Source organism: Canis lupus, chromosome 9 (genome assembly GCF_048164855.1).
Source record: "Canis lupus baileyi chromosome 9, mCanLup2.hap1, whole genome shotgun sequence".
NCBI classification, from domain to species: Eukaryota; Metazoa; Chordata; class Mammalia; order Carnivora; family Canidae; genus Canis; species Canis lupus.
Genome location: NC_132846.1, coordinates 48,639,602 through 48,666,118, shown reverse-complemented (window position 1 = coordinate 48,666,118; position 26,517 = coordinate 48,639,602). Strand labels below are relative to the sequence as shown.

General features: G+C 45.4%; 2 protein-coding genes across 7 annotated transcripts; one reads left to right on the top strand and one right to left on the bottom strand.

Annotated features, from left to right (window-relative positions):
* Positions 1-281: 281 nt before the first annotated feature.
* On the bottom strand, positions 282-12,517 carry COQ6 (coenzyme Q6, monooxygenase). 4 transcript variants are annotated; one of them, XM_072839297.1, is made up of 12 exons: positions 12,291-12,516; positions 11,102-11,236; positions 9,381-9,439; positions 8,792-8,915; positions 5,787-5,917; positions 5,032-5,139; positions 4,878-4,940; positions 4,393-4,500; positions 1,646-1,848; positions 1,453-1,568; positions 1,125-1,291; positions 282-393 (listed from the first exon to the last, which is right to left on the bottom strand). In XM_072839297.1, exons 1-12 carry the CDS (start codon positions 12,454-12,456, stop codon positions 364-366), a joined length of 1,410 nt encoding a protein of 469 aa, XP_072695398.1. In that variant the 5' UTR covers positions 12,457-12,516; the 3' UTR covers positions 282-363. The 4 variants fall into 4 exon arrangements, with proteins under 4 accessions (XP_072695398.1, XP_072695402.1, XP_072695399.1 ...); XM_072839301.1 differs by having other exon boundaries at positions 12,486-12,504; XM_072839298.1 differs by lacking the exon at positions 11,102-11,236 and having other exon boundaries at positions 12,291-12,517.
* FAM161B (FAM161 centrosomal protein B) lies at positions 12,218-25,930 on the top strand. Of its 3 annotated transcripts, none has more exons than XM_072839279.1 (9): positions 12,218-12,852; positions 15,182-15,504; positions 16,541-17,091; positions 18,543-18,946; positions 19,383-19,510; positions 21,361-21,525; positions 21,766-21,865; positions 24,017-24,159; positions 25,067-25,930. In XM_072839279.1, the coding sequence occupies exons 1-9, from the start codon at positions 12,799-12,801 to the stop codon at positions 25,203-25,205; spliced, it is 2,007 nt and encodes a 668-aa protein (XP_072695380.1). In that variant the 5' UTR covers positions 12,218-12,798; the 3' UTR covers positions 25,206-25,930. The 3 variants fall into 3 exon arrangements, with proteins under 3 accessions (XP_072695380.1, XP_072695382.1, XP_072695381.1); XM_072839281.1 differs by having other exon boundaries at positions 12,225-12,852; positions 18,543-18,889; XM_072839280.1 differs by lacking the exon at positions 12,218-12,852 and adding an exon at positions 12,867-13,069.
* The last annotated feature ends 587 nt before the right edge of the window (positions 25,931-26,517 follow it).

Here is a 26,517-nt window from a genome sequence, read left to right as displayed (position 1 = left end):
CATAAAATATGCTATGTAAATATCAGTCTGTTTCACATTGATAGCAACTTCAGAAATCTTCTTTTATAAATCTTCTGTAAATCCTCTCCCAAAAATGAACAAGACAGCACCTTAGTAATTTTTCTTTAGAAATAAAAAGTCTTTTCAACCAAATCATAATAATCTTCCTTTGGGATTTTCTGTTAGCTTGATTGATTTGCCCTCCTCACAGTAAATTATCTATCACTCATTATTTGGGCTCCACAGGCCCATTAAGCAGAATAGAAAAAGATACTAGAGAATTCTAATGTAAAGTAAATTTATTAAATCTTGAAAATAAAAGATGTTTATTTTTCTTCAACATCATGTTCAGAAGAGGAGCATTCATTTGCTTGCAAAGGCCATAATCTGTTCCTGGAGAAAAATGAAATAAAGTGAGTGATACTCTGCACTGTAAAGTGTAAGGGTAAATGAAGAAAACATTTTAAAATAAAATATCCGGGGGTGCCTGACTGGCTCAATTGGTTAAGCATCCAACTCTTGATCTGAGCTTAGGTCTTAATCTCAGGGCTGAGTTCAAGCCCCACACTGGGCTCAATGCTGGGAGCGGAGCCTATTTAAAATAAAATATCCAAAGTGATTAAAGCAAAAACTTATTAGCAGAAGTCCCAGATAGATGCTCAAGAGTCCCTCAAAAAGTGTCTTTGAATGGAAGTTTCTCAGGAAAGAAGCTGGCCAAGCAGTCCAAAACATATCCCCCTTCCTCCCTCCAGGATTTCATTTATTTGGTGTGTGTGGGAGGGGGACGACAAGCAGACTCTGCACTGAGTGCAGCACCCAATGCAAGGCTCGATCTCATGACCCCAAGATCATGACCTGAGCCAAAATCAAGAGTTGGACGCTTAACCAACTGAGCCTCCCAAGCATCTTTATCTTTAAAAGTTCTTACTCACTACTTTAAGTCCTTAGATGTGGACTCTAGCACCCACAAGCCCAGCAAAGACTTTTTTGCTCATAATCAGTGGGGGAGGTATTCAGAAAAAGATAATTTTACAGCCAAGAAAATTAATTCAGAGAAATTAAGAGTCATTGGCAAAATCAATCCTCAGTGAGCAAGACTTTTGGGAGAACCATGAGCACCTTACTTTGAGTGGAGATACTGCGTTTGTGGCCTGCAAGCCCCATGTCCTGAGCAGCACAAGTGGAGTGGCACTGGTGGAATAGAGCCTTTTTAGTAGGTCAGTAGCAGCCAGAAGAGCAGTGTTGTGACGCTGTCTATCTGTTTCATAACCTGTGAGGTGGCTCATAGAGCCTGGAGGAAAGAGGAAAGGTATTTCTTATAGTGAAGGTGTTTCCTAGCAAACCAGACACATTTATGTCTACCACATCTGGCTATAGAGGGGGCATTTTGGGGTCCCAACCTTCCCTAACTTCATGACCTCTGATACTTCTCTGAGGTACCTGAATCCTTACCTAAGTCCTTCCCATTGAAGGCTGCAGCACTGAGGTGATGGACTAAGCTGGAGACATCCCCAAAGCCCATGTTGACACCTTGTCCTGCAAGTGGGTGGACTCTGTGGGCCGCATCCCTAAAAAGAAAGCAGAGTTCAGGTGTGGCCTCCTGCAGCAGAGTGAGAAGAGCAGCCTTGCTTTGCTGTCATCTTACCCAATGAGTGCCAGCCGTGGCCGGACGTACTCAGCAGCATGTCCTAACCCAAGTGGAAATAGCACTCGGCTTTTGGCGTCCACTCTGGCTACACTTGGTGGCAGCTGGCGAGCTGAGACCTTAGTAGGCTTCAGAAAAGCAACAGCATATTGCAGCATGGCACCAGCCGAGTCGATGAAGTCTGTGTGGTTAGCATCACTCCACTGAGTAGCATCAGCCACAAATGGTGAAAAGTCATCAGTGAATAACAGGGAATTAAATCAGCAAGAAAACCCATTTTATATCTAAAACCAAGTGTTAATAGTACCTAACCTGCCTAAAATGATCTAACCACAGGTGACAAGCCTGTGGTTAAATAAATGCAAAACACAACTTCTTATCCTTCTCCACAGCTTTTAGGATCAAGCCAAACCATTCATGAACTGCCCCTGCCTACCTCTGAAGCCTTTCATTTCACCTTAACCCCCTCAAAAAACATACGGCAGCCACAGGGTAGCTCATTCTACCACATCCTCTTACCCCTGGCACTCCCCCTTCTACATAGAATGTTCTTCTAATCCACCAGGATAATCCCTCAGAGCATCCAGAAGCTATGAACCTCCCTCCAAATCCTCCCCTGTGCTTCCGTGAACATCCTATGAATACTTTTACCAATTGTTTAAATAGCTTTCTCCCACACTTGACTGTGAGCTTCCTGAAAGCAAGGTCTAGGTCTCATTTGTCGGTCTCCAGTCTCTTCTACACAGAAGGCACATATAGTCGTTGCTAAATGAATGTACTGCAAAAGCCTGTGGCAGGAAGACCTGCTAAATGACCAGAGGTGCAGCATTCACCATTTACCCTGGAAGCCACTTCAGTGTGTACGGTTCCTTTTACTCTTGCTGCTACTCCAGAGCAGTGACGCCGAAGTTCCTCAACTACCATGTAGGCACTATTAAGTGGTAGAGCTCGGTGGTTAAAACCACAGGCTCAGGGCACCTAGCGGTTCAGTCAGGTAACCATCTGCCTTCGGCTCAGGTCATGATCCAAGGATCCTGGAATGGAGCCACACGTTGGGCTCCCTGCTCAGCAAAGGAGTCTGCTTCTCCCTCTCCTGCTCATATGCTCTCTCTCAAATAAATAAAATCTGGGCAGCTCCGGTGGCTCAGCAGTTTAGCACTGCCTTCATCCCAGGACGTGATCCTGGAGATCCGGGATCAAGTCCCACGTCGGGCTCCTTGCATGGAGCCTACTTCTCCCTCTGCCTGTGTCTCTGCCTCTCCCTCTCTCTGTGTCTCTCATAAATTAAAACAAAATCAAATAAATAAATAAATTCATTTATTCTTTTAAAAAACAAAAACAGGGCAGCCCGGGTGGCTCAGCGGTTTAGCGCTGCCTTTGGCCCAGGGTGTGATCCTGGAAACCTGGGATGGAGTCCCGCATCGGGCTCCCTGCATGGAGCCTGCTTCTCCCTCTGCCTGTGTCTCTGCCTCTCTCTCTCTCTTTCATGAATAAATAAATAAAATCTTTAAAACAAAAACCACCACAGGCTCAAGGGTCAGCCTCACTTCCAAACCTGGCTATACCACTAGCTCTATCACCTTGAGCAAGTAACAGAACTCTAAACAAGTATGATAACAGTACCCTCCTCAATGGTTTGCATTATATACAAACAGGTAAAACTTTTCACCTGTATATGGCAAACCATAAACTCAGTAAATGTTACTGATTTACTACTAGTGAACTTAGAGAAATGTAGTGTTTAAGTTCCAAAATTACTGGTGCAAAAAAACCAAAAAAAAAAACAAAAAAAACAAAAAAACAAAATTACTGGTGCCAATATATATATATATTTTTTAAGATTTTAAGATCAATCCCAGGACCCCGGGATCATGCTCTGGGCTGAAGGCAGGCACTAAACCGCTGAGCCACCCAGGGATCCCCAGGTGCCAATATTATTAAAGGCTGTGTCTATTCCAGAATAATCATTACCATTTCTTGACCACCTATAATGTACTAGGTATGCTCCAAACGTCTTATATCAATTCTGTCCTTTTATTTTATTTTTTATTTTTTATTTTTTTAAAGATTTATTTATTTATTCATTCAGAGAGAGCGTGATAGAGGCAGAGACACAGGCAGAGGGAGAAGCAGGCTCCATGCAGGAAGCCCGATGTGGGACTCGATCCTGGGTCTCCAGGATCACACCCCGGGCTGCAGGCGGCGCTAAACCGCTGCGCCACGGGGCTGCCCAATTCTGTCATTTTAAAAGTCTTTAAACTTTTATTATTATTAAACCTGGAGAGGCTTGTGATAGACTTCCATTTTCTAGGAGATTAACAGGAAGAACCAGTACTGAACTCATGTCTATCTATAGAACTTTCTCTTAAGCTCCCTGCTAAAACGTGCTCAGCTCCTCTCAGAACATTTTTAATGAATCAGGCTTCAAAGGTTCAGGTACTTCGAACCTAGTATAGCTATTCAAAATTAGCCAGGTATTAATAGCTTCAAAAAAAAAGTCAATGCTAACTACTGCCCAGGCAGCTGTTTCAGTCAGCAAAACAGCAGCCCACAAACCCTCAAACAAGCACAGAAATTATTCATTTCCATTGTCTGCATTTCCCTGAATGCCCTTCCCTCCATGTAACCCAGACCAAGTCCTATAGTTAGAAAGGGGCAGCTGATCTGTTATTCCTTTTTCCTTCATCAAAACCACCTATCTGTATCTACCCTACAACACATAATCAGCTAGACAAGTTCATACTCACAAAGGCAGAGTTAATGGCATCCACAAACTTTTCTTCATCCATGCTGACGAGCTCTGCTGCATGTTCATGGGATGTGGACCAAACCAAGGAACTCAAAGTGTCTGAGAGCTGTGTCAAAAGAACATCAATACTGGGGCACCCAGGTGGCAGAGTCAGTTAAGATTTCAGCTCGGGTCATGATCTCAGGATCATGAGATCAAGCCCCACATGGGGCTTCATGCTCAGCAGGAAGTCTGCTTGAGATTCTCTCCCTCTGCCCCTCCCTCCACTTGCACACTCTCTCTGAAATAAATCTCAAAAAAACCCCAGAACAAAATATCAGTACTAAGGGCAAGGCTTCTGTTCTTGGGAGCTCTCAAGCACAAAGAATTAAGGGAAAACAAAATTAGCCTGGGCATATTCCCTAGAAACCAGAAAAACGTTGAGAGGAAGTGAAGCTCTAAAAAGAAGAAGTCTGGACATGTTTAGCCAGAAGGACTTCTTACCGGGAGCAGAGCAATGGGCCCAGAGGGAAGAAATCTCTGCCAAGCTACATTGTTTTCTGTGGCCTACAATAGAGAAAGGAAGAGTTCTCATGAAAAGAACTCAGTACCCACTGAACACGAGCATGGTCCCCAGATGGTGGGCTCAGGATCTTACCTCCGATAAATGCAGAGTGGCCACAACTGCAGACTGATCATAGTTCCAGCTGACATTCTGAATCCCAGCAGCCTGCCGCACTCCTGAGTTGTGACCATCTGCACCAACCTGCATGGAAACAAGAGTCTGTTAAGTCTTATAACTTAATACATGGAACTGTTCCAGTTTTTCTCTGCCTTCGTTAGTTTTCTCTAGTTCCAATTGTTCACAAGCTCATCTGTGGCAGGCAACTTTATATCATAGCCACTTCACTCGCAGCTCTTGGAAGGGGTAGCCTCACATAGGTGACCCCAATGTCAGCTAAAGGGGCCAGCCATAGGTTAACTTGGCCAAATCTACTGACATCTGAACTAGAAATTAATAAGGCAGGTACTGGGGCTGAAGAGTCCTGATGGAAAGTTATGAATGGCTGCCACGTAAAAGGGGAAGGTGGTGAGCAGAGAAAGAGATGTGAGAAATGCAAGGAGACAAAGTGACTACAGGACTCCTATGAGGAAAAGAAAAACCTCAACTTCTGTTCCTGTCCCCAACAGGCCAAGTTTCTTTTATTTTAACACCTAAGGTGGTCCAGGAGGTTGCTTCCTATATGGGATTTACAAGACCACCATAACCAGAGTTGGCCTAAATGGGTACTCATCCTTATAACCAAAAGCTTTGCCAAAAATTATAGCTTAGATCTAAAACTAAAAGGCCCTAGAGTCTAGGATAAGCTATGGATATGCAAGACCCCTGGCAAAATAAGAATTTTCAACTACCAACAATTTAGTCTGGAGGGTGCTGCCATCACCTAGGGTAATATGAACCCAAGGGCTGGAGTCTGCCATGGTAAATGGATAAGGCCAGGTATAGCCGACTGCTTTGCTCCTGTAGAGAACCGTCACACGGTCTAGGAGGTCAGAAGAGAGAAAACAAAACATTAGAAAGGCAGCCCACACAGGCTGAGGAAAAAGCCGTAACTAAATCTAAAGTGAGCTCTCAGGACAGCGGTCTCTTATCATTTACTCCTAAACAAGGAAAGTAAGATCTAAAAAATAACTACTATAATTAATGCTATAGTCTGAGAGCTGATACATGACAGAGCTACAGGGATGAGTCAGTGTCAAAAAAAAAAATTTCAGGGGATCCCTGGGTGGCGCAGCGGTTTAGCGCCTGCCTTTGGCCCAGGGCGCGATCCTGGAGACCCGGGATCGAATCCCACGTCAGGCTCCCGGTGCATGGAGCCTGCTTCTCCCTCTGCCTGTGTCTCTGCCTCTCTCTCTCTCTCTCTCTCTCTCTCTCTGTGACTATCATAAATAAATTTTAAAAAATTAAAAAAAAAAAATTCAGCTCTCACTGAATTACCAGCCTGCACCAGGGATTCTTCTCATCTCCACACTCCTGCTCTTCTAGTTTCACTCTGTGCCTAGGTGACTCCACGTGCATTCAGAATCAATAGGGTGGGAATCCCATAAGATTTTTATTGCCACTGGAAATCATTTTACTTTTCTGATCATTAAAATGATATGCCAAAAAAAATACAACAACAATATGCCTATAAAGTCTAAACAACAAAGATTTAAAAGGGATGGAAAAATCACCCTTTATCATATCAATCACCCTTCAGAGGCAACTGTTGAAGCTTTTCCATACAGCTTTGCAGATATTTCCTATGCGTATAGATGTATGTGCACACGTAAGATACGACGCATGTTTTTTTCCCCAATGTGTTATGGGACATGTTTCTAAGTGGCTACATTATCTTTAAAAGTTGCACATAAGGGATCCCTGGGTGGCTCAGCAGTTTAGCGTCTGCCTTCAGCCCAGGGCGTGATCCTGGAGACCTGGGATCCAGTCCCATGTCAGGCTTCCTGCAATGGAGCCTGCTTCTCCCTCTGCCTGTGTCTCTGCCTCCCTCTCTCTCTGTCTCTCATGATATACATAAAATCTTAAAAAAAAAAAAAAAAAAAAAAAAAAGGTGCACATAATTGGGGTGTTTGGCTGGCCCAGTCGGTAGAGCACGGGACTCCTGATCTCAGGGTTATAAGTTTGGGCCCCACACTGGATATAGAGATTACTTTAAAAAAATAAGATCTTTGAGGAAAAAAAAAGTTGCACATAAGTTCATTACATGGATAAATTACTATCCCGTATCAGAAGGCATTTAAGTTCCTTCCAATTTTTCGCTCACTAGAACCCTCAGATATTTGCAAATCATATATCTGAAAAGGAATTAATATTCAGAAAAAAGAACTCTTCGAACTCAAAAAGAAAAAGATGATTTAGTTTTTAAATGGGCAAAAGATTCTGAATAGTCATTTCCCCAAATGGCCAATAAGCACAGGAAAAGAAGGGAAATACAATCAAATACCATGAGATACCATTTCAGTCACTAGGATGGCTTCAATAAAAAATGAAAAGGAGGGACGCCCGGGTGGCTCAGTGGTTGAACATCTGCCTTTGGCTCAGGGTGTGATCTTGGAGTCCTGGGATCGAGTCCCACATCAGGCTTCCGGCATGGAGCCGGCTTCTCCCTCTGCCTCTCTCTGTCTCTCATGAATAAATAAATAAAATATTAAAAAAAAAAGGAAAAGGAAAAATAAATGTTGGCAAAGATATGGAGAAATTGGAACCCTTATATATTATTGGAGAGAAAGTGAAATGGTGTAACCTCTTTGAAAAAATTCAGTTTCTAAAAATGTTAAACATAGAATATAGAACCCAGCAAGTTACTCCTTAACTATCCACTCAGAAGAAAAGAAACCTTATTTCCCCACAAAAATATGTACACAGGTGTTCACAGCATTATTCACAATCGCCAAAAAGTGGGGGACAATCCAAATGTCCATCAACGAATGAATGGGTAAACAAAATGTAGGGTATCCACACAAATCCATACTATTTGGCAATAAAAAAAGAATGGATTAGGGCAGCCCAGGTGGCTCAGCGGTTTAGCGCCGCCTTCAGTCCAGGGCCTGATCCTGCAGACCCAGGATCGAGTCCCACATCGGGCTCCCTGTGTTTAGCCTGCTTCTCCCTCTGCCTTTGTCTCTGCCTCTCTCTCTGTCTCTCATGAATAAGTAAATAAAATCTTTAAAAAAAAAAACAACAACAACAATGGATTACTAATAACAGGCTGCAACATGAATGAATCTCAAAGATATATTCAGTGAGAGAAGTAGATACAAAAGATTATATGTGATTCGATCTGTATGAAATGTGCAGAACAGGCAAATCCTAAGAGACTCAAAATAGATCAGTGGTGCCAGGGGTTGGGGTAGGAATGGGGAATGGCTGTAAGTGGACATGAGATTTCTTTTTGAGGTGACAGAAATGTTCTAAAATGATATTGTGACAGTGGCAGAGCTAAGTACGTTAAAAAATCACTGAATTGTACACTTAAAATGGCTGAATTTTATGGAATATAAATTATATCTGGGGACGCCTGGATGGCTCAGCAGTTAAGTGTCTGCCTTTGGCTCAGGTCGTGATCCTGGAGTCCGAGGATTGAGTCTCACATTGGGATCCCTGCGTGGAGCCTGCTTCTTTCTCTATGTCTCTGCTTCTCTCTTTCTGTGTCTCTCATGAATAAATAAAATCTTTTAAAAAATTATATCTGAATAAAACTTAGAAAAAAAAAAACCTAAGATATCCATCAGAGGGTTTTTTTATGGGGATATTCAGTCTCTGTAAAAGGGATTCTGTTTTTCAGTAAGTCCTAGAAAAATTCCAAAGCACTTCACCCTCCAGAGTAAAAGGAAAGTGTAAGAAGTGGGTGCCTCACCTGATGCCGCCTCCAGCTGCTTAGTGAGAGCACGCATTATGACATCATTCTCCACTATGTAACCCATGTCATCCAGATTATCCTTATCGAACATTATCAGAGCCTCTGAGCAGGCATCCCACACCTGGAAACAAAAAGGGCCAAGTCTGTATCACAACCCAAGGAAGAGAAAATGTATTGCTCCAATCAAACACAGTACTGCTCCCCAAGTGAGAGAAACCTAATTCACAGTGTCAGTTCCTTTGGTAGGAGATAGAAGGTGTGGAGAAAATTCTCTTGAGAATGAGCCCCCCCCCCCCCCCCCACCGGGCTCAGCAGTTGAGTGTCTGCCTTCAGCCCAGGATGTGACCTCGGGTCCTGGGATCGAGTCCTGCATCAGGCTCCCTGCAGGGAGCCTGTTTCTCCCTCTGCCTATGTCTCTACTTCTCTCTCTGTGTCTCTCATGAACAAAATCTGAAAAAAAAAAAAAGAATGCTTCCCCCCACTTCCTTAGACTGGGAACTTCCCACTTTCCCACAGAAAATATGGATTCCAAGACATGGACAATATGAATGACCAAGACATCTTGCCAAAAGTGAAAAGGAGGCACCTGCATTCGCCGAAAGGCTCTGTATCTCATGTTGCAGATGTGGTCCCAGGCACCAAAACCTACAAAAGAAAGGATCTACATATAGGCCAGAGCAGCCTCACGGGACCGCATCTCTCCTGGGCTTTCCTTTTCTCTCCCAATCTTTGAAGTAAGACATTGTTTTCAGTGTTCTCCAATGACAGAAACATGCTCTCCATTTCATCCTGTTTAATGCTAGGGGTTAAGCTACTCTGTTCCCTGATTCAGGTTATATAGCATGAAAAAAAGACGCAGCTTTCATAATCAAAAAGCCAAATCTGGGGTTGCCTGGGTCACACAGTTAAGCATCCAATTCTTGGGTTTCAGCTCAGGTTGTGATCTCAGGGTTGTGAGATCAAGCCTGGTGTTGGGCTCTGTGCTCAGTGGGGAATCTGCTTGAGATTCTCTCTGCCCCTTCTCACAAATATTTAAACCAAATCACATTAAAGTTAGGGAAAATAAAAAAGGAAACCAAACCCGTTATTATTTTTCATCATCCTATAGAAGTTATAGACGCTCTGGATAAAAACTATTTTTGGAAAAAAAAAAAAAAAAAAACTATTTTTAGGGGGGGGTGCCTGACTGGCTCAGTTGGAAGGGTATAGCAACTGTGGTCTTGGGGTCATGAGTTTGAGCCCCACAAGGGGTGTAGAGAGTACTTAAAAATAAAATCTTTAAAAAGAAAAAAAGGTAGTCTTTTAACTCTTTTTAAAACCCCATAGCACTAAACAGATTCATTCAGTGCGGTCATATTTATCGCACACCTACTATGTATCAGACAGTTCTAGGTACTGAGCATAAAGTATGGAACCAAACAAAGTTCCAGCCTATCTCCACCTAAAATTCTGGGAGAGATAGTAAAAAAATGAATACAGAATACATTGTCAGGTAGTAGTAAGTGTTATAAAGAAAAATAGGGCAGTCTGGGTGGCTCAGCAGTTTAGCGACACCTTTGGCCCAGGGCCTGATCCTGGACACCTGGGATCGAGTCCCATGTCGGGCTCCCTGTGAGGAGCCTGCTTGTATCTGCCTCTCTCTCTCTGCGTGTGTCTCTTATGAATAAATAAAATCTTGAAAGAAAGAAAGAGAGAAAGAGAGAGAGAGAGAGAGAGAGAGAGAGAGAGAGAAAGAAAGAAAGAAAGAAAGAAAGAAAGAAAGAAAGAAAGAAAGAGCAGTATAAGGGGCTAAAGAATGATGGAAGAGTCTAATTTTTGACAGGGTAGTTCTGGATAGGATAGCCTGGGGGAAAAAAAAAGGATAGCCTGGGGGAATAACATTTGGCAGAGACCTAAAGACAGTTTTCTAATGGGTTCCATATGCACACATTGATCTACACTCCAAAAGCATTTGGCATGTGAACTCCCTAGGTCCAAGAGGGCTGACTCTGGGAATAAAGAGGGTGCTCCTACTAGAAGTGAATGGCCATAATTAGTTCATATAGTTTCAATTCCATCAATTCATAATGACCCAACATCACAAACGAAGTCTGCATGATGAGCCCGCATGTCCCAAGGAGGTCTTCCTCAGACTGGAAGATGACAATTTAATCGTGTCAGGGGTCCTCATCTTCAAGGATGCACTAGATTACCAACCCCTCCTCCCCATCCTCAGGCCCCTCCTCAGCAGATGCTCTAGGACTGCCCGATGGGACACACTGAAAGCCAAGAGAGACAAGAGTCTGGTTCTATGAAAGATCTACTCACTACTGAGAAGGGTTGCAGAGCCAGGGGAAATGGAACTGACTCTGTTGCTGTAAGTTTCTGGCAACTTCTCCCATACTTTCTTTGGACCTGCTTCTAGCAACAGGATTTTCTTGTCATGAAAGTGAATATTGTATCCTAAAAATAAATAAATAAATAAATAAATAAATAAATAAATAAATAAATAAATAAATAAATAAAAATTAAAAAAAATTCAACATTTTATATCATATTGGGAAAAATCAGAATTTCTTCCCTTTCTCATTTCCAAGAAAAGTGACAGATTAATTCTTTAGCCATTAGGATAGAAACTTCTCACAGAGCACACAAAATCCTAAGCAGTAACATATCCCACCATTTCAGCCATGTGAACCGCTCTGCCCATGACCATAAGGTATCTCTTAACTGTCCAAAACCTGCTATGTACAAAGAAGCAAATAATGGCAAAACTCACAATGAGCCAGTAGAATTCCCTTTGGAAAGGAAGAATCAAATATTTAGACCCCAGATATTTCTAATCTTTAAACTATTAAGTCACTAAAAATTACAAATCCTGTTCAGCAGAAAAATGGAATATTTAATAAGCAAGACTCATTGTGGCCTCAAGATTAAATAAAGAATTAGTTTGTAAAAAGTACTGGCACATGCTAGAACTTGGATGAACCTTTAAAACATTAAGCAGAGTCCAAGTATATGGAAATGGGGAAAAAACAAATCTAAAGAGACAAAAAGTTCACGAGTGGTTGCCTAGGGCTGAGGAGCTCTGGGGGGAAATGGGCAGCGACTGCTAATTTGTTCCTGTTTCTTTTAGAAGCTGATAAAAATGTTCTAAAAGTTTATGGTGGTGGTATGGATGTACAACCTGTAAACATACCAAAAACCATTAAACTGTACGCCTTAAATGGGTGAACCTTATGGTATGCCCAAAAGCTATTTTTAAGAAGAAAACGCCTAGCCCGATACAATGCCTGATTCCTTCCAACTGTGCCCATTCCTAAAGAACAATGGGCGGGATTTAGGATGACTCCTAAGGACCCTCCCACTTTTGACCCTTCGGAACCCGGAAGGACCGAACGCTCGCCTGGGGCTCCTCTGGGCGGGGGAAAGACCCGAGGGGCTCAGGGCTCCCGGCGTCCTCACAGGTCCCCCACGGCCCCGCTCCCCGCCACTGCCTGCCGGGAGATGCTCTTACCCAAGGCACAGGCCATGGCGGCGCCCACCAGGCCCCCGCCCGACACCACCACATCGTACACGGCGTCTGCTCTGGCGCCCGACCACCTCCGGCAGGAGAGCAGTGGGCCTGGCCCAGCAGCTGCAAGCGGAGCCCTCCACCGGCTCACAGCCAGCCGGGCCGCCATGGTGCGGACCCGCAACCTACTCGGCGCACCTTTAAGCCCGCCTCTTCCGGCACTTCCGGAGCAGAGCTCTCCAATCCCTGGCTGCTTCGGCCCCGGCCTCCGAGCCGGAAATAGAACGCGCAGGAAGTAAGCCAATCAGAAAACGACCTTGCTAACTTGGGCGGGAAGGATTAGAGGGAGGCGCCCTGAGAAGGGGGACGGGTTCAGGCGTCCGCCTGGGAGCCAATCGGAGGCCACGGCTGGAAGAAGGGGCGGAACCCGACGCGTAGCTAGTGCCGCCACCGTAGCCGGCGCGTAGCACGGCGCTGTCCCCGCGGTTTCCGTCTCTGCCCCGCGAGGAACATGACCATCCGGAGGCCCGTGGAAGCCTCCGGCGGCGCTCAGTGGAGCCGTCAGGTGAGGAGAGAAAAGAGAAGGAGAGGAATTAGGTCTGCGCCCCGGAAAGGAATCTTTAAGAGAGGAAACTGTTTGACGTTGCCTTGGAGACTGACGCAGGGGCGTGTCGCGGAGGGGCGTGGGATCAAAATCGGCGGCGTCCGTGTGGGGCCCTTCGTAGAACCGCAGCGGCGGGCCTCGGCGTTCGCTTATGCTGTCAACCACCCTAGGACTGATAGTACGATTGGTGTCCCCATTTTGTAAGAAGGAAAACTGAGGCACAGAGAGATTAAGAAACCTGCCGCAGAATCCATAACAGAAAGTCGACTGGTGGTTGCTTCGGGCTGGCGGGGAGGGAAGGTTGGAAGGACTGGGCAAAATGGGGAGGCGCTGCTAACTGGTGAAGGCTTTCTTTGGGGGCGATTAAAATGCTCTAAGATTGATGGCGGTGATGATTGCATAGCTCTGTGAATATACTAAAACCCACTGAATTGTACTCTTTCAGTAAGTGAATTGTATGAATTGTATGGTGTCCAAATTATCTCTCAATAAAGTCATTTTTTAAAAAATCTCCTAAGATCACAGGCTCCTCACTAGCAGAGCAGGGGCTGGGCTGTATCTTTGATTCAGAATCCAGTGTTCTTTTCAGTATTAGAGCTGGACCTTAGAGAACCCAGTAGAACCATCGCCCAGTGTCACCTGGAGGCCTGTAGCGGCCTACCCCTGATTTCCAGATGCAACCAGTCATCTTCTCCAGGCCAATCCTGGCCCCACACCTGCTTCTCTAAGGATATCTCATACCGCTGTCCCCAGCCACACTGGCCCTCCTTCTACCTCTCCAAGAGCCAAGTTTGTTCCTGCATCAAGGCCTTTGCATTAGCTTTTCCTTGAACCCAGGACCCTCTTACCCCCGATCTTAGAGAGGCTGGCCCCCTCTCATTAATCAGGTGTCAGTCCAAAACTCCTCCACAGTGAGAAAGTAAAAATCAGCCCAGACTGAGAAAGTACAATTCAGACTGTAATAGACACAGATAAGGCCAAAAGCCAGATCAGCAGAAAACAATGTTTCGCACAGGGCCACGGCATACCTGCCAAGAGACTAAGCCCCCTTCTAAATGGTGATGCTTATCTATCAGTTAGTTACCCAGCCCCACTTTGTTCTGGTTACCTTTTGAATAAAAACTGCTCAATCACTCACTTACTAAACTGTGAATGTGCCCTCTTCATGACAGCATCCATCCAGGAGGATCCACTCTCCTCCTCAGAATCATTCAGGACAAGCCAACCCTAGAAAAAGCCCCTCCATCACCCCCCTACTGAAAGTCCCCACCCTCACGGCCCCAACCCGCAAGTTCCCTATAATTTTTCATGGTGTTCTCCAACGAATTAATAAGCCCAACTCTGATTATAGATCCATTCCTTTATCTGATGGGTTTTATCTACAAAAAAGCTTCCCCAAACCACTCCATCACTGTATAATCTCACAATTTATATATAGCTTTCGCTGAATTTACTATCATTTAAAAAAAAATTTTTTTTAAATTTTTATTTATTTATGATAGTCACACAGAGAGAAAGAGAGAGAGGCAGAGACACAGGCAGAGGGAGAAGCAGGCTCCATGCACCAGGAGCCCGATGTGGGATTCGATCCCGGGTCTCCAGGATCACGCCCTGGGCCAAAGGCAGGTGCCAAACCGCTGCGCCACCCAGGGATCCCTGAATTTACTATCATTTTATATTGCCTGTCTCCCTCTCCCTAAAACGTAAGCTTCATGACTAGGGGCCTTGTTTGACTTGTTCTCAGCCTAATGTCCAGTACATATTGGGCACCAAATACATATTTCCTAAACAAATGGAGTATTTAGACCCACCTTCTACGACATTGTCCTTTCAGCTAGAGCACATTGTCCAGTTAGTTATTCACTCCTAGTGACAAGGTGGATAGTAGGTAGACTATGAGGAAAGCACAGGTGTAGATAGGAAAAACGAAAAAGAAGACTGGCAACAAGTAGGTAAAACTCAAATAGGGCAAGGCCTAGAGTGTGACCAAAGTCATGGGTGGGATTCTGGGAGTGCAGGGGGCAGAATGAATGATGCAGAGTGGGTATTGTGTAAACGCTCACTGCACATGAGGTAGGGAACCAACATTAGCGGTTTCCCTTTCCTGCCCTTCAACCAAGCACACCTCACATACGAATTTGTGAAATTTCTTTAAAGCAAGGAACACATCTTATTTTTCTTCCTTCCTGGTCCCTAATATACAGAGATTTATTCAAAGTGAAATTAACAGTTACATTTTGAGTAATTTTGAAATTATAGCTGATCCACAGTCTATTCTATTTCATTTTAGGCATTTCCCCCCAAATCTTCCTCAGACACGGAGACAGATGAGGAGCTGTCTGGGGATGGGCTGGTTTTGCCTAGGGCGGGCAAACTTGATGACTTCCTCAGCCCAGAGGAGGAGACAGTTTCTGATTCTTCTGACTCAACTGGGAGCTTTTCTGAGACCCTGAAGGCACTGAAGCAGAGGGGCAGGTGGTGCCTATTGGAATCTCTGTATCCATCTGACCCAGACAGTGGTGAGAACTTCTCCGAAGATGATGAGGACCTGGAGGGTTTCTTCCAAGACAAAGGCAGGGGGAAGCCACAGGTTCACTCCCCACCATCTCCGAGGTAAGGTCCTGCGGGTCAACGGCTGCTTCGTGCAGAACTCTGGCCAGGTCATGTCGTGACTCTGGGCCTCATCGTCCTCAGTAAAGCAGAGATCACTTCTGCTGGTTGTCCCTTACCTAGGTTACAGCTCAGAATCAGCCTTCAGAGCCAACCATGTTCTGATTCCTACCCAGCAGTACTATTCACTTTGAGTAACCCTCGGTGACTGGAAGCCCTGGAATTGATTAAAGGGATGCCTTTCTCACTCCTCACTCCCTCTCCGAGAATGGGGAGGCCATTCTTACCCTAGCCAAGCCCTGCTGTATGCATATAGGCTGTATTTATAAAATATTTAATATTATTTTCTCTTCCCAATAAGTAGATTATTTTTGCCATTCTCCATATAAGGAAATCGAGGTTCCAAGCAAACTGTGCTAAAGGTCACACGGCTGGTAATTGTTCGGAGCAAGATTTGAACCTGGGTCCAATTCTAAAGCCCTGCTCTGCACCCATGCACTGTTCTCTCTCCCATATGAAAATATTAGAATGCAGGGCACCTGGCTGGGTCAGCTGGTAGAGCGTGCGACTCTTGATCTCGGGGCTGTGAGTTCAAGCCCCACGCTGGGTGTGGAGATTACTTAAAAAAATAAAATCTAAAAAAATAATAATAATAAAATAAAATAAAATCTTTAGGGACGCCTGGGTGGCACAGCAGTTGAGCATCTGCCTTTGGCTGAGGGCATAATCCCAGGGTCCCAGGATGGAGTCCTGCATTCCTGGATCAGGCGCTCAACTGCTGAGCTACCCAGGTGTCCCAAGTAAAGTGGCAATTCTTGAATCAATTCTGAGAATAGGCTTTCTCACGGGCTGGCCCACTAGATGGCCTGACAGAAAGGAGGGAGGCCGAGTTGAGAGGCACTGGTTCAGAGGCCTGTGAGGTGAAGGTGAAGTGAGGCTGAGAAGCTGCCACCGCCTGGGAGGGAGGACTGGGGAGGAGCGGGAGGAGGACCCGGCCTCCAGAGCCTGCCCTGCCTTCCTCTCATTGCTCTCCCCACAGGTGTGGTTCCGCAAGGCGCTGCAGCTCCCTGAGCAGCCTTCCCTCCGACGTCCCCAAGGGTCAGCTCCAGCCACCCTCAGGCGCCAGGCCTCCTTCGCAGCACAGAAGCATCAGCTCCTGGGCATCGTCCATCACTGTCCCTCGGCCATTCCGCATGACACTGCGTGAGGCCCAGAAGAAGGCTCAGTGGCTGGCCTCTCCTGCTTCCTTTGAGCAGGAGAGGAAGCGGGCCCAGAGGCAGGGTCAGGAGGAGGCCGAGTGCTACCGTCAGTTCCGAGCACAGCCTGTGCCCGCACACGTCCACCTGCCCCTGTACCAGGAGGTTATGGAGCGCAGCGAGGCCCGCAGGCAGGCAGGGATCCAGAAGAGGAAGGAGCTGCTGCTGTCCTCCATGAAGCCCTTCAGCTTCCTCGTGAGGGAGGAGCAGAGAAAGGAAGCTGACAAACACGGGGACGTGGCCACCACAGCTAAGGCCCAGGTCCCCAAGCAGAAGGCCACCAGAAGGATCCCCAGGTCCATTCTGGAGCCAGCCCTCGGGGACAAGCTCCAGGGTAAAGACATCCTTCCTTACTTTGCTGCTTCCTGCCCAGGGCTTCCTAGAGGTGCCGGCGGGGGCACTTAGGCTCCAGCCGGCCTAGCTTGGAGAAAGATTCATTGCTCAGGTGGAGTGGCCTTCAGGCCATGCTCAGGGCAGGCCCTGGGGGATCAAGGGGGAGCCCAGGCAGGAGCAGGGCGTGAGGGGGGCACAGAGTTCCCCAGGTGTGTCCTGCAACACCCAAGAACCGGCTGAGGCCAGTGCCGCCACCAGCTGTCCCTGAGGGAGGCTCCTACCCGTCCCTCCTGGGGTGGGGGGGCGGGGGGATGCACATTTCAAGAACTGTGGTTCAGTGAGAGGACTCAGGCTTTACTCATCAGTATGGTGCCAAGCCCCAGGCGCTACTTACTCTGCGTGGGATAGACAGGCATGGCGTTTGTAGACATGGGAGGAGGACATATAATAGAGAATAAAATGACAAATGCGGTGAGTGGTCTGCAAGGACAAAAGTCTTACCTCTCATCCAGAGCACAGAACAGAGGGACCTAACTTTGGACTCGGTGAGGCAATGGGAGCAGGGGAAAGTGGGAGCAGTCCCCGGGGAAAGTGGGCACCAAACTGACCCTGCAGGACGGGCTGTGCTGAATTCAGGGGAGAGGGAAGGAAAGTGAACCCAGCCAGGAGGTCAGAGGAAGCTGAACACATGCAAGGGATAGGGGATGGGAGAGAAGGGAGAATGGGGAGGGAGAGGCAGGCACGGGCCAGACCTGGGGGCTTGTGGGCCCTGGGAGGAAATTTGGACTTCATGGCAAGGGCACCGGGGAGCTATGGAAGGGCTTTATATAGGGTGGCTCAGGATCAGCCGTGCAGCTCAGGAAGGTCACTCGGATGCTGTGGAGGTGGTTCTGGGGGGAGGCACAGGCCTGAAGGGATGTTGATCTCTAGGACACTATGACAACACTTCAGGGGAGAGATGAGCTGCAGGGACGCTGAGGGGAGGCCAGACAGGAGCACCGATAAAGAGCAGGAGACGCAGGACTTGGGATGGGCCAGAGAAGGCAGGCAAGAATGACCGAGGCAACAGTGTGGGCCTCTGGGTGGCTGGTGGGGACTTCCCTGGGCCCAGGGCGGGCCCCTCCAGCTCGGCCTCTGAAGGAGAAGTGCAGAAAGGCTCAGGAGGCGCGGCCTGTGGGCACCTGGCAGCGGTGTCCCGGCCAGTGTTTGTGAACGAGCTCTCCAGAAAAGGAAAAGCAAGCAGATCTGTAGTGTTTGCCACTTTCCGTGGCCTACCTCTCCCGGCCAGGGTAGAGCTTCCCATGTGATGCCACCTGGTTCACAGAATTCCTGTAAAGCTGTCAGTCAGCCCAGCACACTAGTGCTAGTGTGTGAAAGGGAACATTCTCCAAACCTTTAGGTATGAGGCGGGGTCCCCTCTCACCTGTCACCACCCTGACTTTTTCTCCACAGAAGCTGAACTCCTCAGGAAAATTCGCATCCAGATGAGAGCCCTAGACATGCTCCAGACGGCCTCCTCCCCGGTCGCCTCCTCAGGCAGCCGGGCTGACCCACAGCTTCGCACAGCTGCCCGAACCCAGAAGGAAAAGCTCGGGTTTCTGCAGACTGACTTTGGATTCCAGCCTCGTGTGAATCCCGCTGTCCCTGACTACGAAGCCCTTTACAAGGCCTTCCAGAGAAGGGCTGCCAAGAGAAGGGACACCAGAGAGGTGACATGCAACAAGCCCTTCTTGCTGAGAACCGGCAGCCTGCGTCGAGCTCAGCGGCCCTGTGACACCGCTCCGTCCGGAGGGAGGAGGGTGAGAGCCCAGGCAGCTGCAGGAGGCTCAGGGCCTGGGACCCAGAATACAGGCCAGGTCTCAACCGAAGGCATTTCTCATGACATTTTTCTAATTTTCTTTTTTTTTAAACACTGGCTCAGTTGTGAACTCCACAATTCCTATAAACTTAGGACCATAAGAATCTTGCCTGCCTTGCCTTCCTAGAGGGAACTTTTCTAGAGGGATTTTGCAGAAATAAGTCAAAGCAGCTAGAAAGTAGGGAGTTGGGATCAATTGCTCATGTCCCTCTATCAATTCTAAAGAGCCTGTCTCTTCTGATTTTAAAACTTCAGGATTCATATCCAACTCTTGGCCTGCTAATAAACTTGAGAACTCATTAATCTTTCCATAATCCGAGGGGGAAAAAAAAGATTCTTGGTCTGACTAGTCTTTCACTGAAATTGAATCCTAGTTATAATAGAAACTAATCACACTCTGTTGTCCCATCAATACCAGCCTTCATTTCTTCCAGGACTCTCCACAGCCACCAGCCACACCCCTGCCAAGGAGTCGGTCTCTGAGTGGCCTTGCTTCCCTCTCTGCCAACACTCTCCCAGTGCACATCACAGATGCCACCAGGAAGAGGGAATCTGCAGTCAGGTGAGTGGTCAGGCTTGAGTTCTTGCCCCAGGATCACGATCAGTGGTCGGTGCTTGGATCTTGACCTCGATGCTAAAACCCATCATCCTTCTGGGCCCCCTCTCCTGTTATCAGACAGACCTATAGGGGTGGAAGGGAACTCTCTGATCGGGACAGAATACATACAACCCTCCACACGTAGTGCTGGGGAACATTTGGCCATCACTCAGCAAATAATTCATGGGGAACTTACTCTATGCCAGTCACAGTGTTAAGGCTGGAGATACCTTATGGAACCTACGGTTTAATATCAAGTGTGAAGTGCAGAAAAGCAAAGAAGTTACCGTATTTTGCAAGTAGTACAGTGGTGGGGGAACACAGGGAACCTTGGGGGTACTGGACAGCCTGGGGCAGGGGTCTCTTTAATAGGTCTCTGGAGAATGAGGAATTAGCCAAAGGCTGGAAAGAAAGAAGGTTCCAGAGAGGACAACATGGGTGAGGACCCACAGATGAAAGAGGAAGCCATCAAGAACAGGAATTCAGAGACGCATGATGGCAGGTAGCTGACCCAGTCACAAAAAGAAGGCATCTTCGTCCCCGGCACAGATTTGAGATCCTCTGAGATCACCTTGGGGAACTATCAGAAGTCAGCTGAGAAGCAGGAGGCTCCTTACTTTTTAATTCTTTAACTGACTGACTCTGTCACAGTATTCTCGTCAAGCCAGCACCCCAGCAAGATTCCTCCACTTGACCTCTGAGCTGAAGTCAGCAGGAAAGGTCATGGTAATAACAGGCAGCTGAGCTCTGGGAGAGGCCTGGCATCTTAGTGCTTTCCTGTGGGGCCCACAGAGGAGTACACGGGAGACCTCCTTGGCCCTTTAGGACCTACAGCAGAGATGCAGAAATGTATTTAGAATCCAAGAGATACTCCCTTCTTCCTCAAATTTCTTAGAGCTACTAAATGAAGGCTGAATGCATCAGTATCCTGAGGTCCCAGTAAGGTGGGCCTGATGAGCCAGAAGCTGGCCCCCCTCCGGGGGATGTCCAAATCTGCTTCTCAACAACGGGGAGTTTGATATAATAGACTCAACCTTCATGCATTCCTTCCTGATCTGTTCATTTTAATATAAATATCCAAATGCAAAAGTCTTGACTGTTTTTTCTTTTGACCTCTCCATAGTACTTTGTCAAATGATACCCAAACTAAATGTAAGTTAGCCCCAAATTGTGCCTGGAAAGAGGCCTATTTTCAGTTCTCTGTGAAAATGCAGATTTGCATTCCCAAAGGTACCTTCCAGCTCACCGTTCACAGCATGGTGGTCAAGGGCAGATGCTTGGGAGTCAGGACATCCGGTTCTAATCTTGGCTTTTCCACTGGCATGCTGGGTAGCTTTGAGTAAGTGGCTTACCCTCTCTGAATCTCGATCTCATTGCCTACAAAAAGAGCGGCTTACAGTTCTTACCTCATAGAGCAGTTATGAAGATAATGGATATAAAGCACTTGATTCCTTTCTGCTCTTGGTTCAGAGTAAGTAGCTGAGCAAATGGTAGCTCTAAATATCATTTTGTTCTCAGGCTAGACAGCTGAGTGTAAGGATATTTTAATTTCTATGGTTTTTCAGTTCAATTAATGAACTTTTCCTAGAGCAGAAAATCACTGTGTCCATCTCCCCCAATTAAGTAGTGCAGTGGTGAACATCTTCCAAGCTTCATCTGCCAATCTCTGAATCCTATTCTTTCCGAAATGTCACTATGGTTAATCACCCCTTCATAGAAAACACCATTTCACTTTCCAGAGAGGTTACCACGGTTGCTTTTAAATATAGTCAAGTCAGTCGGTCATCTGTATGTTTTTTGCCTCCTCTCTTTAGAAGTTCACTTGAAAAAAAGGACAAAGCAGATGAGAGTACTCAGTGGTTAGAGATGCACAAAAAGAAGTGTCAAGCCATGTCTAAATCTGTGACCTTGCGTGCAAAAGCCATGGATCCCCATAAAAGCCTGGAGGAGGTGTTCAAAGCAAAGCTGAAAGAGAATCGGTCAGTGTCCTCCATATGTCAAAGGGTGCCTATTTGGGGATCCAACAGATCACTGGCATTAAAAAATGGCAAAATGGAGTTATTAGAGTAAGACTCCTGTAATTGCACACAATCAAGGGTTTTGCTAGGCACAGTTGGGAATTTACAATGTCCTTGGGAATTACTATGCCTAATTGGGAGTGAAGGGTATTCCAGATTGGAAAAAGACAGAATTCATTCTAAAAATCTTGTTAATTCCAGGAACAATGACCGTAAAAGAGCAAAAGAGTATAAGAAAGAATTGGAAGAAATGAAGAAGAGAATACAAACAAGGCCCTATCTCTTTGAACAAGTTACCAAGGTAAAACTAAACCATCATTCATTTTCTTTCAGGATGAAAGGGCTCTTAGAAATGATGCAACGGTTTTTTTTTGTTTTTTTTTAATTTTTATTTATTTATGATAGTCACAGAGAGAGAGAGAGAGAGAGAGGTGCAGAGACACAGGCAGAGGGAGAAGCAGGCTCCATGCACCGGGAGCCTGACGTGGGATTCGATCCCGGGTCTCCAGGATCACGCCCTGGGCCAAAGGCAGGCGCCAAACCGCTGCGCCACCCAGGGATCCCGATGCAACGGTTTAATACCTGGGTAGTAAACATTTCCTTGAGGCTCAGAAAGATTCTAAATTGCACCTATTTTATTAACCACCATTTCTCCCCCAATTAAGTAGTGCAGTGGTGAACATTGCTTGGACTGATTTCGTCCCAGACTGGACACATCTGTAAGTATTTCAGCTCCTGGAGTGTCCACTGCAGTCTAGCGCTCAGTGTTAATCACGGGAGGGTGAGATCCCACATGCACAGCAACAGTTTGGCTGTGGTAGTGAGATCTTGAACTCATTAACATCATTTCTCATCATCAGCCGTGCTGGTACCCCGGACATTCCTTGCCTTCCTAGAGGGAACTTTTCTAGAGGGATTTTGCAGAAATAAGTCAAAGCAGCTAGAAAGTAGGGAGTTGGGATCAATTGCTAGAACTGTGGCAAGTTTATGGGCCTCCAGACATTGGGATGCTCACAAGTACCCCAGAAAGCCCTTTTCAGATTAAGTGGCTTTCAGGATGGAAGAATCATTTTAAGAGGTTCTCTAGGCATTTAGGGAAGTTGGACCCAGTTGAGATATCCTTTCCCTAAAGAAGCTGTGGAGCTATCTGAACAGCCTTAGAAAGGCCACCATCGCTAGTTTCTGAGTGGTATCAGGCTCTGTAGATCCCTCTTTTCTCCAGTTTCAGACAAAAGTTGGCGTTTCCTAGTGACCTGATTCCAACTGCTAAACATTATCTCCATTTTACAGCCAGTGTGTTATTTAGGTATTTGGGAAGAGTCCACTCCTCCCCACCCCCATACATACCACACCACACACACATTCACACACATGTGCACGCACTGCACAGTCTTGGATTTAGTTAGCAACTTGCATTATTCAAAATCTCACAATGACCTTTCTTCTTCATGTTAGTTTTTTCAAGCAAAGCTCACTCTCAGATTTCAACAGATCTTTGACCACTTTAGGAAAAATACAGTGTTCTATGTGATTTTGCTTAAAACAAACAAAAAAAAAATAACTTTTTCTGGCCCACATTCAGACCATCTATTCTGTTAAGAGTGTTCTAGTGCAGTTTATTTCCTGTTATATTTTAGTGTTCTTTTTTTTTAAGATTTTATTTATTTACTCATGAGAGACAAAGAGAGAGAGGCAGAGACACAGGCAGAGGGAGAAGTAGGCTCCATGCAGGGAGCCCGACGTGGGACTCAATCCCGGGTCTCCAGGATCACGCCCTGGACTGAAGGTGGCGCTAAACCGCTGAGCCACCCGGGCTGCCCTAATTTAGTGTTCTTGATGATAGTTCCGTTTAAATCTTTTTTTTTTTTTTTTTTAAAGATGTATTTATTTTAGAGAGTGAGCGAGCACAAGCAGGAGGGACAGTGGGAGGGAGAGAATCTCAAGCAGACTATGCACCAAATGCAGTGCCAGACTCAGGGCTCAGTCCCAGGACCCTTAGATCACTACCTGAGCCAAAAACCCAGAGTTGGATGTTTAACCAACTGCACCACCCAGGCATTCCTGGTTGTTTTTAAATCTTAAAATGTTTTTAAGTCCATTTTTTTTTCATCTGAGTCTTACTTGGTCTTCCAAAAATCTAAATCCTTCCTTCTCAAAGGTGTGGCTCCCAAATCAATAGTTGGCATCTCCTGGAGTGTTTGATATACAGCTTTGTGAGCCTTATCTGAGACCTACCAAATGGGAATTACATTAATAACAAGATTTTCAGGTAGTACCTATGTACTTTAAGGCTTTGAAAAAGGCTCTAAGAAATTTTCATGCACAACTGTGCCCATCACTAATGGGAGGTTGGGGCAGGAGGCAAATTTAGACATTTACAGATTAAGCAAGTGATTTAAAATTACCTGGTAATTCACAAGACAGCTACAGCAGATTAATTTCCATTCCACAGGACCTTGCCAGGAAAGCAGCAGAACAACGGTATCGAGACACCCTGAAGCAGGCTGGGCTGGATGAAGACTTTGTGAAGAACAAGGGTCAGGACACCCAGGATGTACAATGGAAGCAGCAATCAGAAGTCCATGACTGTCCCAGGTAATCTCAGATGCTCCTTGTTATCCTGGAGCTCTCAAATTGCCATCCCTAGTAATGCCACTGGGAGGGACCTTTAGGACAGCCACTCATATATTTTGAGATCACAATTTTGTATTTATAGAATACTAATCCAGAGATTTCCAACACATTTAAATTGGTAGAATAGTGCAATTGTGAATAAAATTTAACCATTGTATATTTAGATTCCTTCAATTTGAAACTGATCATTTTTCTAATTCTAGTTCTAGAGCCATCAGTCAAGAATATTTCCACTTCACTTTTGAAAAACAAACTTGTGTGTGCACGCATGCATGTGTGTATGCATATGTATTTTTTTTAAGTAGGCTCCACACCCAGCATGGAACCAATGGGGGGCTTGAACTCATGACCCTGAGACCGAGACACAAGCTAAGGTTAATAGTCAGATACTTAACTGACTGACCCACCCAGGCGCCCCAATGTGTATTTTTATTTACTATAAAATAAAAATATTTTTCTAGCACTTTTTATTTTGTTTGGAAACTGAAGGTAAAAATCTCTATAGAGCCACAATAAAAGCTATAAACTCCTAAACAATCCAAGCCTTCCCCCCCCCCCCCCCCCCGCCCCGCCATGGTCACTATGGTTTTTAAAATCTAGCACTCTTTTAAAAAGTTAACTCATAGCACCACCCCTCCACTGGTATGTAAGTAAAGGTGAGAAAAGCATAGTTATCACCATTATTCTCAACTTTGTTTTATTTCTTAAATCCTAATGGTCCCTCTCTTAATTCCTATCCCAGTTTTCCACCTAGAAATTTCCCTTTACACACATATAAAATAATGAAAATGTTGAAACCATCCTTAAGCCTTACATAATGCTTTAATTAAAAACATTTTATTTCATAATGCTTTAATTTATTCTGTAGCACCCATGAAACTACAAAACTCAGCACCAGAAATCTACAGCAGGATTTAGAAGAATCTCTACAACAGCCTACAAGCCCCAAGAAAGAACTGGAAGAGCTGTCTTATGAGTTGCTAAATAATTTCAAATCACTTGCTTAATCATTAACACTTAAAATTACTGTTTTCAATATTAACCAGCTGACTCGGGGTTGAGTCAGGGCAGGCAAAACTTGGCTTCTGAGTCAATGGCTACTCTTGGAGAAGGGGGAAAAAGAGAAGTTCTAGGGGGGTTAAAAGCAGATAACAAACAAGGAATGGTTTAAGTAAATCAAAGTAGAAAACCTCAGGACAGAGGGATCAGAGCTGAGTTAAGCATTCTAGCTTTGTGCCTACTTTTAAAAAAAGGACACAAGCCCAAATACCTACAAGGGGCTAATGAGGAAACAAATGGATCACTTGGGCAGTAGAGACTGGAGTCTCTGCTACAACACAGGCCCAGAATTGCCAGATCAACCAAGTTTTCAACAGAAGCCAGAAATTTGCATACTGGCAACTAATTTAAAAATTACTTAGAAATACTGTGTGGGAGTAACAAAACACCTGCAGGATGACAAGCTTGCAGCTTCTAGTACATGGTTTCTCAGCCTCAGTACTATTGACATTTTGGGCCAGATTAGTCTGTGTGGGTGCTAGCAGAGGGAGCTATCCTGTACATGGATGTAGGATGTTTAGCAGCATCCCTGGCTTCTACTCACTAGATGCCAGTAATTCCTTCTCTCCAGTTGTGACAAACAAAAAATGTCTCTAGATATTGCTACATGTGGAGCATGGGTCAGGCAAAAATGTTCCCAATTAAGAACCACTGCTCTCAAAAAAAAAAAGAACCACTGCTCTAGTATAAAAGTAAGCCTATAGGAAATAAAAACTGGCAATTTTAAGAATACAAGAAATTGATATGAACTCAATCTACATAACAGAGGATGATTATTACATGTCATTAACAAATTAAGAACTGTATTTATTTAAAACAGCAGTTAATTCTTTCCTGTTATCTGCTCAGAATATGCCACTGTGTGCATGGTATGTATATATCCCCATGAGGTTCATTTTAAATAAAAGTGAAAATTCTCTTGACAGACACGATTTTCTATTAGTAAGTGATCTTTGGAACATTTTTCTTCTCACCAATGATAATCAGATACTCCTTATCAGCTGTAGAGACAGGATGATAGGAAGAGTGCCTACTCTTAACAGAAGCACATTTCTCATAGGTTTTTTTTTTTTTTAACTTTCTGGGAAAAATTCAAAAGTATCTATTATTGCCATTTTTCCAGACTCAGACATGGTCCTTTCTGGTGATAACAGCAGTACTACAGTAACTACTCTAGGTTTGCTAGTTAAAGATGCTCCTGTCCTGTTCCCCAAAACTCCTAGCCTCAGTTTTATCTGCATCCAAAGGGTAAATCAGTGC